General features: G+C 33.5%; 1 protein-coding gene across 4 annotated transcripts in view; it reads right to left on the bottom strand.

Annotated features, from left to right (window-relative positions):
- The window catches only part of Spock3 (SPARC (osteonectin), cwcv and kazal like domains proteoglycan 3), a 355,249-nt gene that overhangs the window by 82,638 nt on the left and 254,344 nt on the right, over positions 1-18,267 (bottom strand). For all 4 annotated transcript variants that reach the window (XM_031339932.1, XM_031339934.1, XM_031339933.1 and 1 more), the window contains one exon: positions 17,790-17,904. In XM_031339932.1, coding sequence (XP_031195792.1) covers positions 17,790-17,904 — 115 coding nt within the window. The remainder of the gene's footprint in view (positions 1-17,789; positions 17,905-18,267) is intronic.

Here is an 18,267-nt window from a genome sequence, read left to right as displayed (position 1 = left end):
CTCACTCTGTAGACCAGGCTGGCCTCGAACTCAGTAATCCACCTGCCTCTGCCTCCCAAGTGCTGGGACTAAATGTGTGCGCCACCACCACCCAGCTACTAATATATTTTTAATTAAAGATTTACTTTTGGTTGTTTGAGTTTATCTGTACAAGGACATCTGACCTATGCACACCTGAGATTATACGTGCTTGTGAGATTGCCAGTATGGGTGCTGGAAACCCAACACAAGTCCTCTGCAAGAGCAGTACACCCTTAATTATTGAGCATTTTCTCCAGCCCCAATAATTGAAAAGTCTACTTGAATGCAGTTAACTATTTCATAAGTGAGTTCTTCAGATAGATACAGCATGGATGGACCTGTTTTGACCAGAGTAGGAGTCAGGGAACTTGCATTTCATATTTGAGAGAGAGAAGCATGCTAAACTACTGGCATTCTGTTTATGCTGTCATGCTTTGCAAACCCTTGAATCACTTGGCTGTCAGGTATGCTGAATTCTTTTTCTGTTACAGAGTGATGATTTGAAATTCCCTGAGACATAAAGTAAAACAAAGAGAAATGGTCAATAAAAGGCCTTTGCTTTCCCATTTGAGCTGCTTGGGGGAGCTGCCACAATCCTTGAGTGCCCCAGGCTGAACACTATCTGAAATAAGCACTTGACATCAACCATGGCCAGATGAACAGAACGAACCCGGGATCTAACCTCTCATGTTTGCACTAATTGAGTGTGGCTAGAATGCTATGCCCTGATGTAATGCTTACATGGCATCAGCCTGTACCAGGGAGCATAGGTGGGATACATACAGCCAGCATGCTTGCTAGGGAAGAACACACATGCCTAGTGTCATTTTCCCTCTGATACTGCATGCCATTAATGTTACTATCTGTCCAAGTCCAGAAGCTTATGTGCTGGACTTCTATACAAATCACATCAGTCACTATCATTTCTTGGTAGAGACTTTCCAACAGGAGAGAGAAAATACATTGCTAGTTACACTACCAAATTTACAAAAAATACACTCAGGATTAGACTGTACATTGATACATTGACTAGTTGTTTGGATCTTGGAACTCAATAAGACACAGGAAAAGCTACTGGTTTACATTTTTTTTAAAGTTCACATGAGTATAAGTATAGAATTTTGAAGTATGACTAAATTGAACACAATCCATTTCCAGAAAAGTTATAGTTTAATTGCAAATTTTCTTTACAAATTAGGGCAGACGCATACAGACAAGTACTGCCAAGGGGATGCTCTTAATCTTGCATATTCTTAAGTAAGCTTTTCATTCATTCATATATATGTATATATATTCATGTATTATTAATGAATTATCATGTATTAATGTTTTATATTTCTACCAATATGTATATTAATACTGAGATATTCATTTGTTCAGTTATTAAAATTTATAAATACTTAAACCTAAAATATTTTTATGCCACATGATTATTTTAGGTACTCTGAATTCTTTGTATACTACTTTAGGGACCACTAATATTATCTATAACTAGCATTCAAATAAATGACTACCCAGAGAAAGCTTTATGAAATAGCAGAACACACACACACAGAAAATTGTTTCTAAATGTTAATCAGATTGATTTGCAATTTTTTCTAGTTATGTTAGAATATGTATATCATAAGAGGCCAAAAAGAAAGCCATCACTCTGTATACTAGTTTAAAACCTGAAAAAATTAGAAAAAATACATCTTAATTATATGTTATACAAATAATTGAGCATTATTTTACTGTTTTCATAATTATCAGGTGTCTTCTATTTCCAAAGTTAACATTTTGACCTATTAAACTATAGCTTTCTTTTCTTCTACATTTCCTAAGCTTTTATAATCTTACTTTCTAGGCTTGTGAATTCTTCTGGTTTAGCTAGCATAGGTAAATGGAATTACAGTACACTGAATTTTTATTTTTATACCAGGCTTATGTCACTAAACATACTTCATCCATGCTGAAGCATGTATCTGAATTCTTTTTCTTATTCAGATGAATAATCTTACTTTACATTAAAAGATTCTTAATATATTTAACGATATATCTCTCAATATCTATTAGGATAATTTTTACCCTAGGCTGTTGGGAACATGACTACTACTACTACTAGAAACATGAGCATATTAATATTTTGATGATCAATTATATGCTACATTTATGCATGTGGAACCATGGAATCATATAGAAATTTATATTATTTTAAGAATTGTCACATTCATTTATATCCTATCTACATTCTGTAATAATTTTGTTTCTTCATAGTCTTTGCTATACATGTTATCTTTTACTGATGGTAGCCATGTGAATATTAGTCATATTTTAATATTAATTACTGTACTTGAACAATATTAAAAGTTCCTATACCAAAATTCAACCCAGATTTGTTACAAATATATCTTTGTCATCAATCCAGCATATCTGTACAGGTAACATATTAACATTTTCATTCTCTTCTCTATTTTTACATGCATTAGAAAACATCTTTCTTCAAATAAATGCTTATCTCACTATTTAATATACACAGAAACACACAGAGAAAGAGATAGACAGAGACATAGAGATAGAGACAGAGAGAGTCAGAGACACAGAATCAGAGAAACAGAGACAGGTAGACAGAGACAGAGACACATATAGATGAAATTCTTGCTTGACTCTCCTATTAAGACTACTATTTCCTATTATCTATCTCAATACTGGACCTAGTTTGTGCTAGAAAAAATCATCAGAATCATTTGCAAAAGAATTACAAAGTAAATACTCATTCCATGTCCTTGAATTATAGCTTTAAGAAAATACCTGGGAATTCCAAGTGCCAACAGTTTTCCTGTGTGGTGTTGGGCTCTTTGCCTAGTGTACAGCTTTCTAAACTACAGGTTGTGATCCACATGGGGGTTACATAACTGAATTTGGGGTATGATAAAATCTGGAAATGTTAAAGGGTTCTGAACATGTAGCAGCCTGAAAGTAATCCAAATTCAGATGTGCAGGGAATTTGAAGTGTCCCTACTGTACTCACCAATGCTGTGTCCTAGGATAATAGTGCAGTGTCTGATCTGAGCATGCAATGTGTGCACTCTCCATTGTGTATCCAGTCATACAATGCAAGCACTCTGCATTGTGTATGCAGTCATATTATGCAAAGCTAGAGAACACTTTGACTCAGGCTTTCAAGACCATTGTACATTATGAATTGTAAACTTTAGAGTATACCATACAAAATATTTTCCCCTTTAGAAACATATTGTTTTTTCCTAAAACAAAGATAGTTAATATTTTACTATAATAATTCCTCACCATGTAACTGTCAAAGTAGTATAGATTTTAATTTTATTTTGTTATATTTTATATAAAATTGTTTGGTTTTCGATTCTTATGGACTTGTGTTGCAAGAAAAACAAAGTGAATTTTGACCTATGATAATATTTTCCAATAATTTCTTCTTTTTTCCATTTTTCTTTTACTTAAATAATGTACAATTATATCTTTTTCCTGCCTACTTTCATCCTATATTTTTACCCTGCACATATTCAAATTCATGGAGCCACCTGTTCTCTGATCATTTTATATATATACATATATGTATATATATATATAAATAGTCATATAAATTCAACCTCTGTTAAGTGTGGTTTGCATGCTCATGTTCTAGAAATGACGGCTATTAGACAATCAATCAAGGAACTCATCCCTCGGGACCACTAAGTTTCCATTTCTCAGCAATTACTAATTGTTTGTAGCTCTTTATTTAAAATAACCCTGAAAATACCTCTCAAATTAAGTATTACATATTTTTGACATAGGCTATATTCAGCACTGACATTCAAACACTCAATATATCAATCAACTCATAAAATATTGAAAATTCTCTGTGTCCTACAGTACCAAATATTCATCAATGTGGAGTTTTTATATAATATTAAAAAAAACTTTTATCTCATTTGAATGAAAAATTGTTTTTTCTTGAACAGATGATAATATTATACTTTGAAAGTAGTTGTCCTAAAGTCATTTTATGACATATCAAAATTTAATGTTTTATTTGCATATTTATTTTATCTACTTATTTATCTGGGATTATAATGGTTCCTCAGACCTTCGTACATTTGGCACCATGATGGAAATTCCATTTGAGCCTTTAGAACCCAGCATACTGGCAGCAACTCCTGCCAAAATAAGAACAATCTATAGTTCTGGCAAAGTCCCTAAATGCCCTAACCTCCTCTTGTTCTCTAGATTGTATCTGACTAATTGTTCTTGATAACTGAAATGTGTCAACAGGATATGTTTGGGAGATAAAACCTAGGGCATGGTTGACTGGCTCCTGGGGAGGAGCCTGCCCCTGGAGCTATGACTACACCAGTGAAGAGAAAGGGTTTTTATCTGCCCAGTACTGTAACTGTCCAATGGATGGTCCCATAGCAGCCTGAAGCCAGGTGAATGCCATTGTACTCTGTGAGGCTGTGAAAATTAAGCCCTCCAGAGAGCAGACTGATCATTTTATCCCCTCTCTATGGTCACAGTTAATGCCATCCACACTGGCAGGAAACTGATGATCATCATTATTGGAAAATGAATGGAAGCTGGGGAATCAGATAGTACCTAGTTAGTTACTCTCCAGGCAGCAAATTTACATCTTTACATTCCAAAAGAAACCTTTGCCTAAAGTCATTGGGCCCATTGGCTCCAACTATTTCAGTACACCCCTTCCCCCAAAGTATGAGCTCCCCAAATGCTCAAACTCCAATTGTCCCAGGAACTTATTTAATATCATCAAAAATTAAAGTTCAGGAGGGAATAGAAGCCAGTTCCTTGGGGCTTGGTATTTTATAAATGGTTCTCTAACCATTCTCAAGAAGACATAGTTCAGGACTACAGGCTATTCCTGGACTACAAGGCCTCTTTTATGTTGGGACGGAGCTAATCAAACAATAACCTCCACACTGAAACCTAACAGCTGAAAATGGGTCCAACCTAAGCTCACCCTATGACACCTCTAATGGAAGGATGCCTGCCTAATAGCATCAAGATACTTGCTATCATGTTTCCCTTATGCAGATTCCTATAGTCATAGACACAGCAGTTTAATTCTAATAATAGCAGTGTTGTGTATTTCCAGGCCCCAGAGCCAGGCTTACTATCACTAAAGACTTAACCAAGTATACATTTTCTGAATTGTTGGCAGTGGAGGAGAACCTACTCCTTTGTCCTTGTGCATATTATATTAAGGGTGTCCATCTATAATGGAGAAGAGGGCAAGGTCTGCATGGCCTGGAAGGGAAGGTGTGACATGATTTCCTACCCCTGAACAGAGCCAACAGGGCTTGGGCCTCCATGAGAGTGTTGACAGTTCTTCTATGTAAGGCTTGTACGTGTATTTTACTTTCTGTTCCTCCTTTGCCAGAATGTCTTCTCTGATAAGGTTAATACTCCATGATAATCAGAGACAGCACAAGTCTGGGAGGTGAGGGTGTGACTGGTAAATGCTGAGACCTTTAGGACAGCCCTTAAGGCTATGAGAAAGAACTCTGAAAACAGGAGTTCAAAAATATATAATTTCTCAACTAAACAAAAATATAAAGATGCAATACGAATTATATGAGGGTCTTCACAGGCCTAAAAGGACAGGTGAACTATGAGCCAGCTTGTCAAAAAGATATAAAGGCAGGCAGACTGCTGAATTCAAGGTGGGCCTGGGACAGAACTAGTTTGGGTTTAGGCATGGTAGGAATGGTAATCTCTTACAAAGGCAGGCAGATCACTGAATTCATTTGCAATGTTAAAAGAGAAATAACAAAAAGCTGTGCATGTTGTTTCTAAGAATCAAGGGGTTGGGATCAAAAAATGCTGATTCATGGGATAATCAAAAGGGAACTGGAGAAAATGCCTCAATTTATATGTAAATAAAAGACCAGCTAATCCATCCTAAATTCAGAAATGACATCAAAATTAGTCTGTACCTTCATGTACTACGATTTTTTTGTTTGTTTGTTTGGTTGGCTTTTGTTTGCTTGTTTTTCTTCATATGTTATTACCCATGTATATTTTGCCTGAGAATTCTTAGATAAGATAAAAAGGTGTGATTTTATTAAAATTGTATCTGCAAACATTACGAGGCGTATCATCATATAATAGCAGTTTTAACATATATATGCAATAAAACTGCTTATATTTATTATGTATTTAATATAAAGTAAAATGTACGTGCTTATATATAAAACAGATAACTGTTTTTTTACTTAGACATAAAAGAGTGTATTGAAATTTTAAGAAATAGAATACAAGACCACTATGTAATTAGAAAAATATAGTAAAGAATCTAAATAAAATATACAACTTTATTCACCTCATGCCCACTACTGACATCTTGACACTGTAATTATATTTAAAAATATATTCAAACAGTATATATTTACATGTATGTGTGTATGTGTGTATGTTTGTTTTATTTTCCAGGTCAGTTGTTATATATCAGGTTGAATAGTACATCAGCACACAGACACACAAACACACTGACAGAGAGAGAGAGAGAGAGAGAGAGAGACAGAGAGACAGAGAGACAGAGAGACAGAGAGACAGAGATAGACATAGACAGAGAGAAGTGGGAATCCCAGTTGAAAGAAAATTATTAGAATTGTTTTCAGTAAATATTTACATGGTTTCTCTATTCTGTGGGATCAAGATAAGATTAGTCTAAAATTGTATAGATTCAATTTTTTTAGTACTTAATTGCAATGATATAAGCTTTGGAAAATATAGACTCAGAATCAAGTGAAATGTTACAAATTGGAAGAATTTACCCATTATAAGTTGGGAAACACTTGTCTTAGAAATTTTTAGTATAAATTATGATGAATGAGTGCTGGAGACTGGAGGCCTCAGGGAGTTTAGAGGTGAGGTGGGATGGGAGTTGGGAGGAGATATGGGATGTGGAAGTCAGAGGGTGGACAGGGTGGAGGAATAATATCTGGAGTATAAATAAATAAATAAATAAATAAATAAATAAATAAATAAATTTAAAATAAAAAATGTTATTGAAGAAAAATTTTAGTATAGTTAATAACTATAGAGTTCCTTTAAGAATAAGGCAGTTTAATAAAACTCCAATTCCTCCACATGGTAGCAATGAAGAAGTGGTAGATCTTTTCATTAATAAGCACCATGTTTGGGTAAAATAAAGTATGAGTCAAATAAGGAAAGTCTATTAACAATTGGAAATGATACTGTCACTGAGTCTTACTTTGTATGGATAGTGCTATTTTGTTTAAGTTGATTTCTTTAATACATTATCAAGACCCATTTTCCTTGATGTCTGAGCCATTTGGGGCCAAGCCTAACTACCGTGAGCCTGCTATCCCAGGGGAATCTCCATTCTCCTGCTGCCTCTCCACCACCATGAGATTCCTGAACTATACAGACACATGAGAGGTCTGCCCTAACCAGAGACAGCACTGCCCACTTCTCAGGAGGCCTGTTGTAACCAAGGTCACAAAGCTCTTCCTGCGCCAAGGATGCCTGCTCTAGTCTGAAACACCCAGGCCAGTTAACACTAGAGATAACCATAAGACAAAAGGCAAGTACAAGAACATATACACCAGAGGCCAAGGTAATCTGCCACCATCAGAATCCAGTTCTCCAACTACAGCAAGCCCTGGCTACCCTAACCACCTGAAGATCAGGATTCTGACCTAAAATTCTATCCCACGAAGATGATAGAGGCCTTTAAGGAGGATATAAATAATTCCCTTAAAGAAATACAGGAAAACAATCAGTCCCACTATGGGGTGGCAAGCATGGGGAGGGGGGAGGCAACAGGGGGTTGTACTTGTTGTTTTTGTTTGTTTGTTTGTTTGTTTTTTGGAGGAGAAACTGGGAAAGGAGAAATCATATCACATGTAAATAAAGAAAATATCTAATTAAAAAAAAAAGAAATACAGGAAAATACAGGCAAAATGTTGCCACTTCCCTGATATGCAATGTATTAATTAAGCTTCTTCATATTGTGGATATATAAGGAACACAAAATATACATAAGGCTCAAGATCATCTATTGTTTAAAGGGTTCAGGGGGAAGGGCTTGAAATGAAAACATGAAGAAAGTTGGATGGTTATGATATAGGAAGAGAGAGGCAATGATTGCCACATGCCAGATTGCTACACCTCGCAAAGGATTCTAAGCATAGAAGAGGAGACTGGGCATGTCTTGTTACCTTCCTCACTCAGGATGTGGCCACACACACATAGTCATATGTATTCACACTTTCATATACACACAGACAGATTTCAATGTTTATATTGATTCCCTTATCATCAATTTTGCTATAGTTTGTTGACTCTCATGTTATCTTCTCTGTGACACTATATGTTATGGATTAAAATGGCAATAATAGATTCCCTTTTCCTGAGCAAATACTGGGAAAATTTCAACATTTCTTGCCCTGAGAAAGAAAGGCAACTGAGTTCATCCTGATTCATTGTTCATCAGGAATTGTTAAAAAAAAAAAAAAAAAAAAAAAAAAAGGATCTTCCCATGTGATAAGTGTGGTAAGCAATGTCTTCAGTTGGAGCGAATCTGTTCAGTTTCTGAAAGCTGAATGATAAAATCAAATGACTTTATGAGAAAGGGATTTGAAGGTAGCTCTCACACCATGAAGACACTCAACCAGGCAGTTTAACTGAAGGCAGCCAGGCAATCAGCCCATTTCAGAGAACGCTCTGCTGGAAACACTAAGGGCATTTTCAGTGAGACAGACTTTATTTAAAGCAAATCCCATTTTATTGAATTTCCTTTTACAATTGTAACTCAAGCACCTCTTCTGTTGGAAAAGAATACATTTCAGTACATGTTTGTGTAGTATGTAAAGATTGCCTTTCACACTAAGTTTCTTTTTAAATTTCATAACGTTAAACACTTTCCCTTGGTAATGTGCATGTGTGTGGTGGTGGAAAGGACTTTCCCCTGGACTATAGGATGCCCTCACCAGCAGGACTGGCTCCTGAACTCAGCATCCTCACTGAATGCTTCTTTTTCAGATGGAACCTTTTTCTTTCCAACAGAAATTCTTACTGTGACTAAAACCGCCAGAGAAGCCCATGCAAAGAACACATTTGCCAACCGCTGTAACATGTCCCAGAATGTGCTTGCCATGGGATTCTCATGACACTCTTCCTTTGTTTTCCATACAATAATCGCTTGTTTCCATACCTGTGAGATTGCTGGCTCAACTTTTAGAATTCTCAAACAGCGTTATGCCTCATTTATTTCTAGAGATAGTGATACTGTGTTTCTTAGCTAACTTGAATGATGACTTTTCATTCAATAGACATTTGGTTAGATCAGATTGGGTTTGTACCTTGATTCTGCTCATCTGAAACAACTTCAACCCCCAAACTATATATACATTCAGGAATTCATGTAACAAGTAAGATAGAATTGAATAAGGTTCTTACACAGGCAGAAAAAAAAGAGCTAAAAAATGAGCATTAAGATTAAATTTAGAAGTAGCTGGACGGAGATCCTTTTTACCCCAATGCATTTGATACAACTTAATGTCTTTGGAGACTTGAGAATATCCAAATTAGGACTCTTAACAAATGGAAAAAATACAACTTTATGAAATAAGATGTCAAAAATCCTACCAATTAAATTTTATGTAGCAGAATATGTATATTAAAAATAAAATATTAAAATTTCAGGGGCTCAGACATAAGTGATATAACATCAAAAGAAAAAATCAGTATAGCTATAAATTAGATGGGTTCATATGTTAGATTTATTACTTTATAGTACAAGAATTCCAAATTTTCACATGTGACATTCTTCTGACAACTATTTGATATAGTTAAATCATATTAGTAACAAATATCAAGCCAAAAGAGTTACTGTTACCCAAATCATCTTGCAGATTTGATAATGCTTTTTGTTTCTTTGTTTGTTTAACCATTTTCCAGCATATAAATCTGGTGAAGTTAAGTAATGAAATAGAATGCTTCTCTTTTAAAAGTTACTTATATTTATTTACAGGTGTGTGCATGTACATTCATGTGTGCATGTGTGTATGTATGTATGTGTGTGTGTAATCACCACTTGTGAGTGGATTCCTAGGGAGTCCTGAAAATCAGGATATCAGATACCCTGGAGATGGAGTCCCATGTGCTTGTGAGACATCCAAGATGGTTGCTGAGAGGTAGGTTAATCATCTGAGTAGCTAATACTCTTAACATGTAAACATTTTTTTCAGCCCCTAGAATATTTCTCTTAAAAGCTCTCTGTCTTCAACTTGAACTTTAATATGGCTTCTTATGTTTGCCCAAAAGCATTGGTAGTATCATTTATAATTAGTCCTCCTCAATTGTATAATTTTTACAATTAGAACTACTTTTTTGCATATTTATGTAACTAGGTGTTAGACACACAGAAATTAGTTAATAGTAGTTAAGAAGCATTATTCAATTTCTAAGAAATGCTTAGATCTTGCGCTTTTGATATACAAAGCTTTAATGTGGGATTTTATTTTCAGATTATCCAGTTAGATTTCTCAAGTACAAAGCTGTATAATGTAGAAAAATTCTGCTTATTACCATAGGTCCAGAAAGAAACAGAGGAGAATGACTACAGACTGAACTGCAGGAATTCTGGTCCTTTCTATCTCTGAATTGACTTTTTCTGGTATTCTATACTAAGGTAATGTACTCTTTGTAAGTTAATAGTCATTAATTATCCTTTATATTATTATACCATTGTATTTCTATTCCAAAAGATGACTCTAAAATGATCACTGTATTATTTTTATTTTTTATTTTTATTTTTTGTTTTATTCAAGACAGGGTTTTTCTGTGTAGCTCTGGCTGTCCTGGAACTCACTCTGTAGACCACGCTGGTCTCGAACTCAGAAATCCCCCTGCCCCTGCCTCCCAAGTGCTGGGATTAAGGCATGTGCCACCACTGCCCAGCCCATTGTCTTATTTTTTATTATTACCATTTTAAATATTTGTTCTTAAGTCATAATACTTGGACAAAGACTCTAAAAATTTTCTAAGATGTTGAGGCAAGTTAGTCTTACAATGTTTATTAATTAACACTGTACTGTGTATATTGTATTATACTACATACAAAGCCTGGGTATTATTATCTCATTTCCTTTATCATTTGAAGTCTTAATACTTAGAACTTAGTTCCCTATTAGAGTATGCTCATTACACACCATCCTGAGCTATACAATATATATAACAATCAACAATGTAGTTCTCATTTGGACTTGTCCTATTGAGTTGTTAGTATTAATTGAGGGTGTGCGGGATTGTATAAGTAGATTCCCAGTTACTGGGGAGATGATAACAGGAATACTGCATGAGCCTTGGATTTTAGAACCAGTAAAATGTCAAAGTGCCATTTCAAAAAGAGTAAGCCATTTCTATGATCTTAACATATATTAGGATCCCATTCTAATAATGTGGTGTAGTTCCTTTGTCTACAAAAAATAAATCCTCTTAATGTGTAAGGATTTTGGGGATACAACTTATTTTTCTTCACTTATGGTGGAAAGGGCCAGTCAATGATGTAGTGGGTGGAGTCATTCAAACTTCTATATTTCATCTGAACAAACTCATTGCTTCACCAAGATAGATGTGCACAAAACAGTTTCTTTTCTTTGGTCAGTAAAACATCTTAGGTGAACAAGCATGGTCTAGTGTCCTAGAAGTCACACAATAAAGCACAATGAAGGAGATCCTTCGTGAAGGCAGTAAAATTTGAATGTAATTCATCAAAAATATGTTAGCAAATTAAATTTTGTTCTTTGTAACAATATCATCTATACTCATTTCAAATTCTTTGTCCTCTATCATTCTAGATGAAGAACAATATGGTAATCATGAAGTAATAATGATTATACAGTAATGTCTCCTTTTCTGTGATGAAGAAGTCTACAGTCCTTACTTTTTAAGACTCTCAAATAGATGGTAAAATGTCAGAGAAGAAACACAAAAAAAGGCAAAAAAGGAATTGGTTTATATTCTATAAATGTAGCAGAATTTTTTTATACAATACAGTAAAAATGATTTCTGAGTTACTAGGCTTAAATTCCTTCATATTACAGAAGAATTACTTTAATTGTTTATAAAAAATACATTTTAACATCTCATAAGTATACTGCAATAAATATGCCACAAATATTGGGAAAGTTTTATGGCTAACAGGTAAAGAAATTACTAGTTAATGAAGTACACTAAAATGCTTAAATAATAAATGAAACTGCTGCATGCTTAAGAGTTTCATTAATTAAAAATTTAATGCTACAGGCTATAGATATATACTTATGTATATAATTATATTCTATATATCTCTATAGACTATAGCTATGTAGAATGTTATATGTAAACATAAAAATCAAAATGTTTATATGTAAGGCATGGTATAAAATAGAATAGTGATGTCAACAATCTCACGTAGAGAAAGGCTCATTGTTAAGTGAAAATATTTTTGTTCTCTCTCATTCTATTCACATATGTATTTAAACATAAATATGCTCTATGTGTGTATGTGTGTGTGTGTGTGTATGTGTGTGTGTGTGTACGTACACATGTGCGAAGAAGATAGGTAGAAAGAGAGAAAGGAGAGAGAAAACTATTTTAACTTAACATAAAGTTTCTTTCTGTCTCTATACATTAGTATATATTTGCATTTTATATGTGCTATATTTGTTCTGTGTATATGGTATAATTATTTGTGGAATGAAGGATAAATAACATTATTTAAAACGTAGCTTTTTGGAATGTAAACTTCATTTTCTTTTCAGTTGTGTGTTTAAGAATAGAAATGAGCTGACTTTATTATCATGTAATTGTGATATTTTGTGCTTTTTCTATTATTGCTTTTGTGGCTTTTTACTGATAAAGCTACACATTCTAGAAATAAAAAATATGAATTAAATATTATGCTGAACATCATCTTCAGTAATTTGTGGTAATAAGTTAACATTTCTTTTTCTATTTATTTATTTGTTTGTTTGTTTGTTTATTGGTTTTTCGAGACAAGGTTTCTTTGTATAGCTCTGGCTGTCCTGGAACTCATTCTGTAGACCATGCTGGCCTCAAACTCAGAAATCTGCCTGCCTCTGCCTCCCAAGTGCTGGGATTAAAGGCATGTGCCACCACCGCCTGGCAAGTTAACATTTCTTAAGGCTGATATTCAGCTATCCTCAGAGGTACACTCACAATATTCAAGTGTAGATCAGAAAATACATCTTAGAAAAATTAGGTTCTTCTGGGAGACGGTAATCTACTTATAATGTTATTCATCCTTTTAGATACTCATAAGTCAGAAATAAGACCAAGTTGCTGAAACTATGAAGCTATACCAGTACAGTTCCATTCCTTCAATAATACAAGACAAATGGAAAGCAACAGTTATATCCCATTAACTCCATATAAATCCTGGGTAAGCACTTATCAAAGTCAAATTGAATTGTCTCTGACCCAGGCTGTATATAGGATCGCCCTTATCTCAATTCCTATTTTATGAAACATGATTTTTTTAAGTTTACTCATGGGCACTTTTAATGAAATTTATCTTTTGAATAAGTAGATTAAAATTCTTAGATAATATTTTGGAGAACCATGTTCTATAAAAAATAAATTAAAATGAATATTTAGTAAGAGGAAAAACTGAGGAGGTGTTTCATTAATCATTCAGAAAGTCATGATTTCGCCATTCTGCTTGTGGACACAACTCTGTTGAGCTCAACTGATAAATTCTTGGTTGTGTGTTGGGTGGGGGTACTTAATCTTAACAAATCAATAGTAATCATGATGGGATGGTGTTGTCCATTTTACAACATGTAAATTGCTGATATTTCACTATGGTACTTTAAAACAATCAGAGTTAAGCACATCAGAATTAGATACTCTAGTCTGAAAGTAGTAATTCTGAGACCATTAGAGTAAACCATAAAGTTAAAACTAAAGGCCATTAGGCTTCTTTTTGCTTTTATTCTCTTTTATAATATATGTATTTTTATTTTCTTTATGTGTGTGTGTCCATATAAATGTGTGCCACATATATGTTATGAATGCAAGTAAAATCCATTCTTCATGTGTGCTTATATGTGATTCCTGAGGAACTGGAAATTCACTACTAATACTTTGTCTTAGAAGTTAATCAACTAAAGAATAAAGGAAGGCTTTGACTCACAGAGGATAGAGTGTTAGATACTAAGTAGAGAGAGCAAAGACAAAACCAAAGCAAGACGAAAAGAAACCTTCCACATGTCTCTGCAACTACAGGAGAGAAGCTATCAATATAAAAAGCCAGACCTCTACCCCAGGACCACTGACTGCCCAAGGTGACAGGGCAAAATAAGACATTGTTACTTTTTCACATGTTTCTTTGGCACCTGGATATGGTTGGTACAATGATGGTGGATAACAGTAGCTGATACAGTACCAGATGTACCCACTCCAAGGCTATAATTTCAAGAGCAGAGGATGAATCAAAAACACGAGAGGAAATAGAAGCTCCTGAAACCCATAAATATATTAATCGCAAGGCATAGTGAGTTTATGCTCCAGTTAGAATGGAAAAGATCAGTGACCTTAACCTAAAGGATAAAATGAATAACAAAACAGAGACCATTTGATGGTATACATATAAGGCTTTCTCTGTTTATGAACTATTGCAATTAAATATATGCCTAAGGTAACATCTTCAAGTTATAAGAAAAAGCTTTATGTTCTTGGTCTTTGATTCTATCTCTTACAGACATAAAATAGACAATTGTATTATATATAATATATATTTTTCATAAAAGTTATGAAAATGATGTATTTATAGTTCATGTTCACAGTAAATCTAATATTTTCTCAGGTATAACATGCAATAGTCCTTTATAATTAGTTGATATGTCATCATTCTTTTAATAAAGTGGCTACATCCTTCAAATATTGCATCTTGTGACTGAATGGCATTAGATGATGCTAGAGATGTGTCTCAATGAAGGGAAAGGTAAAAAAAGTATAAAATACATGATTTTTATACTAAAGTTATTCATTGAAGAATTTGTTCATATACTCTAGTCTAAATCAGAATCCAGGATAAAAAAACTATAAGCGATATATAATTCTTTATTTAAAATGTTTAAATTTAAATGTTTGGAGCAATTTGTATATCTCTCATAGATTACTTCTGGAGAATAATGGCAAATTATATTTTCCTCTACTTTATAAAAACTATATTATTTGTTTTGATGTAGTTCAAGCAAATTTAAAAGGTTCATTCTGCAATTAATAAACTGAAAACTTAGTGTGATATCAATTTGACCTCAGAGGAAGGATCAGAAAGATTGAAGAACTATTTTATAGAATGTAGTTTCTTTCTCACTACTTCTATAACAGAGATGACATTAAAAAGAATTTCCTGTACTGCACAGTAGCTCTAAGACATGCTTCTACTATAAATGACAGGTGGAAGATTGGAAATGATACTGAACTGAGTTTTACATTTCCCATGTCTCTTGGCCTTTGGCACTGTGGAGAAATGACATTCAAAATTTTTTGTACTGCTCTTCCACAGTAGTTGGCAAAATCTTGTTTTTACTTTGCCCTGACAATCTGTCAGAGCAGAATTAGTTTAAAATCCTCTTACCTCTCTTTTGATGCACAATTGAACACAAATTATCTTCATCCCCTGATGCTAGGACTTTATGAAAGGTTCTCTTTTGACATATTAATATAAATATTGTAATAAAAATTTAAGAGACTCAAAACAATTAGTTTTTATTCACTGGAGTCTTCTTTATAGATGTGTTACTTTTCTAATTTAATATATATATTGATATTCTATCAGAGTTATGAGATGATATGATAAATTAATATCATAAAAACATATCTCCTCATTTGAAAATAAGTCTGAAATTGGAAAATATTACTGAACAGAGATCTTGTTTAAGGGTTGTTGTAATTTAGGAGAAAACACTTACCAAGAGGACATTTTAAAAGTTATTAATGGTCTCTATGTAGAATTTGAGATATTGAATGTTGGGTTAATGTCATGCTTGAAGTGATTATTGTAGTCAAAAGTCTTCAGTTCAATTGCAGAAATACATTCACGTGGGTACCGAGTGAGGAAGGCACAGATATCAAATTTTTAGTTGAAAGAAAACTATAATTAGTTTTAGATGTTATAGAGATAACTGATACATTCAATGTGCCAAAAGTTATTTAGAGGGTGTTGAAGAAATTGGACAGAATGATAGAGAAAATGATATAGAAGTAACCAAGCATAAAAGCTTATCTATTCTAGTGTGAGACAAAAAAACAAGTTTAAAGCACAGGGCCATTACCAAAAGATATCTCAACCCCTAGGAGAAGTTCATCACTGTGCACAAGTCTGAACACTGGGTTTTCACTGACCATTTTAAAATTGATTAGTTTTCCTTAGAATCATAATGGTGATTCAGTGTTTTAACTGATGGCCAATATTATCACATAATTTTTATTTAAAATATTTATTGGAATTATGACTTCACTAACATGTAAACAAGTAACATCATTGAGCTTTAGACAATAGAATAACATATTCATCATGAGACTGAAACACTGGTTAACAGCTATATTTTGAGTTGTATCTTAGATTTAGACTATCCTTTAAAGGTTCATGGATTGAATACCCAGTCCTCCAAGTCTTATACTCCTAGATGGTGAAAACTTCACATTCAATATCTGAAATCTAGTGAAGGAAATTACGTCTTTGGTGGTATATCCTTGAATATATATCCTCCTTTTTCTGTTTTTGGCAACTCTTAGGTAAACACTCTTCCAGATTTCTCCACAGCTATATACTGTAATATGAAATAAAAAAGTATGGGCTAAATCTACTGAGCCATGATCCAAGTTAACCTTTACTACTTATAAAAGGTATAGCTTTGGTATTTTATTGTAATACAGAAATCTAGCACACTATGTTCAAAATACAATAGTTTGTATTAAGGGAATTTGATATGAAATCATGTTTTCCTATCATTGTAACTATTATTCATAATATTTCAGGAAAAGATCAGTAATTAACCTTTCTCTGCCATAGAGAATCCATGATAATTCTCAAATTATAAAAATTGGACAATTTTAAACTCAAATGTTGACTTTGGTGCTCTGTAAATCTTTTCTTAAGTATAATGATAATTGCACACACACACACACTGACACACATACACACATTTATGCAATCACATAGAACTATGAAAATTGTAGTAAGTAATCTAAGAAAAGACAAATTATATGACATTAATATCAAGTTGCTGAAATTTTTATTTATGAAATTTACATAATGCATACATACTTACACTGCACACTGAGTAAGCATCTCATTTATAAAAATAATATTCAAGCTATTTTATGTGTGGTTAAATATTTAATTAAGGACCAATTCCTTAGGTCTATGAAATATCAGACGAAATTTACACATTTTATACCTAATCAATTTTGGAAAGAGTCACTTTGGAGATTTTATATTTGGCGAGTAAAGAATAAGTAAACATTTCTGGAAGTTTCTCTATATTTTTATAGTAGGCAAGAAAGGCATGGAGAAGGCTTCGCTCTATAACTGAGGCCCAACTGAGAATAAGCTGACAGAGAATATTCTTATAAGCTCCTCATAGTTATAAAAGCAAACTTCTTTCAGGTTATTCTTACTATTCATTTATAGTTATTCATTACTATTTATTACAAAATATCCCAGGAGAGTGGATTGAACATAGAGCACTAAACAGGTTTCTGTCACTTACCTCTTTTAACATTTCTGCCTGTGCTCATGGACTTATCAGAGGGACATGGGCAACGTCCTTCACATTTGATAGAGATCTGTTTTCCTAAGACACATGCCTGATATTCTAGTTTGCACTGTGTAAAGGAAAAAAATGAACAAAATATTAACTCCAATACATAAAGATTTAATTGTATCAATAGAAGGTCAAAAACTGCGTAGGCATATTATGTGTACATGTAATTTCCATATGATTTCACTTATATCTATATTGCTAGAGGACATCCTACATACTCTGTATAATTAGTTGTTGTATGGATAAAGCAGTAGTGTAGTTATTCAAGGGGTCATATTTGTGATCAGTGATAGAGGATTACAACAGTCAAGGAACGTTCAAATGATTTCTTTTCTTTGGTCTTCTCTCCTTTCTGTTCTTTGTTCTCTTCCCTACTCTTGTTTTCTCTTTTCTTTCCTTTAAATCTTTCTTTTCTTTTTTTTTT

The sequence above is a fragment of the Mastomys coucha genome, unplaced genomic scaffold, assembly GCF_008632895.1.
Source record: "Mastomys coucha isolate ucsf_1 unplaced genomic scaffold, UCSF_Mcou_1 pScaffold22, whole genome shotgun sequence".
Lineage (NCBI taxonomy): Eukaryota > Metazoa > Chordata > Mammalia > Rodentia > Muridae > Mastomys > Mastomys coucha.
Note: the sequence above shows the minus strand (reverse complement) of the source record. Positions and strands in the feature narration are given on the sequence as shown.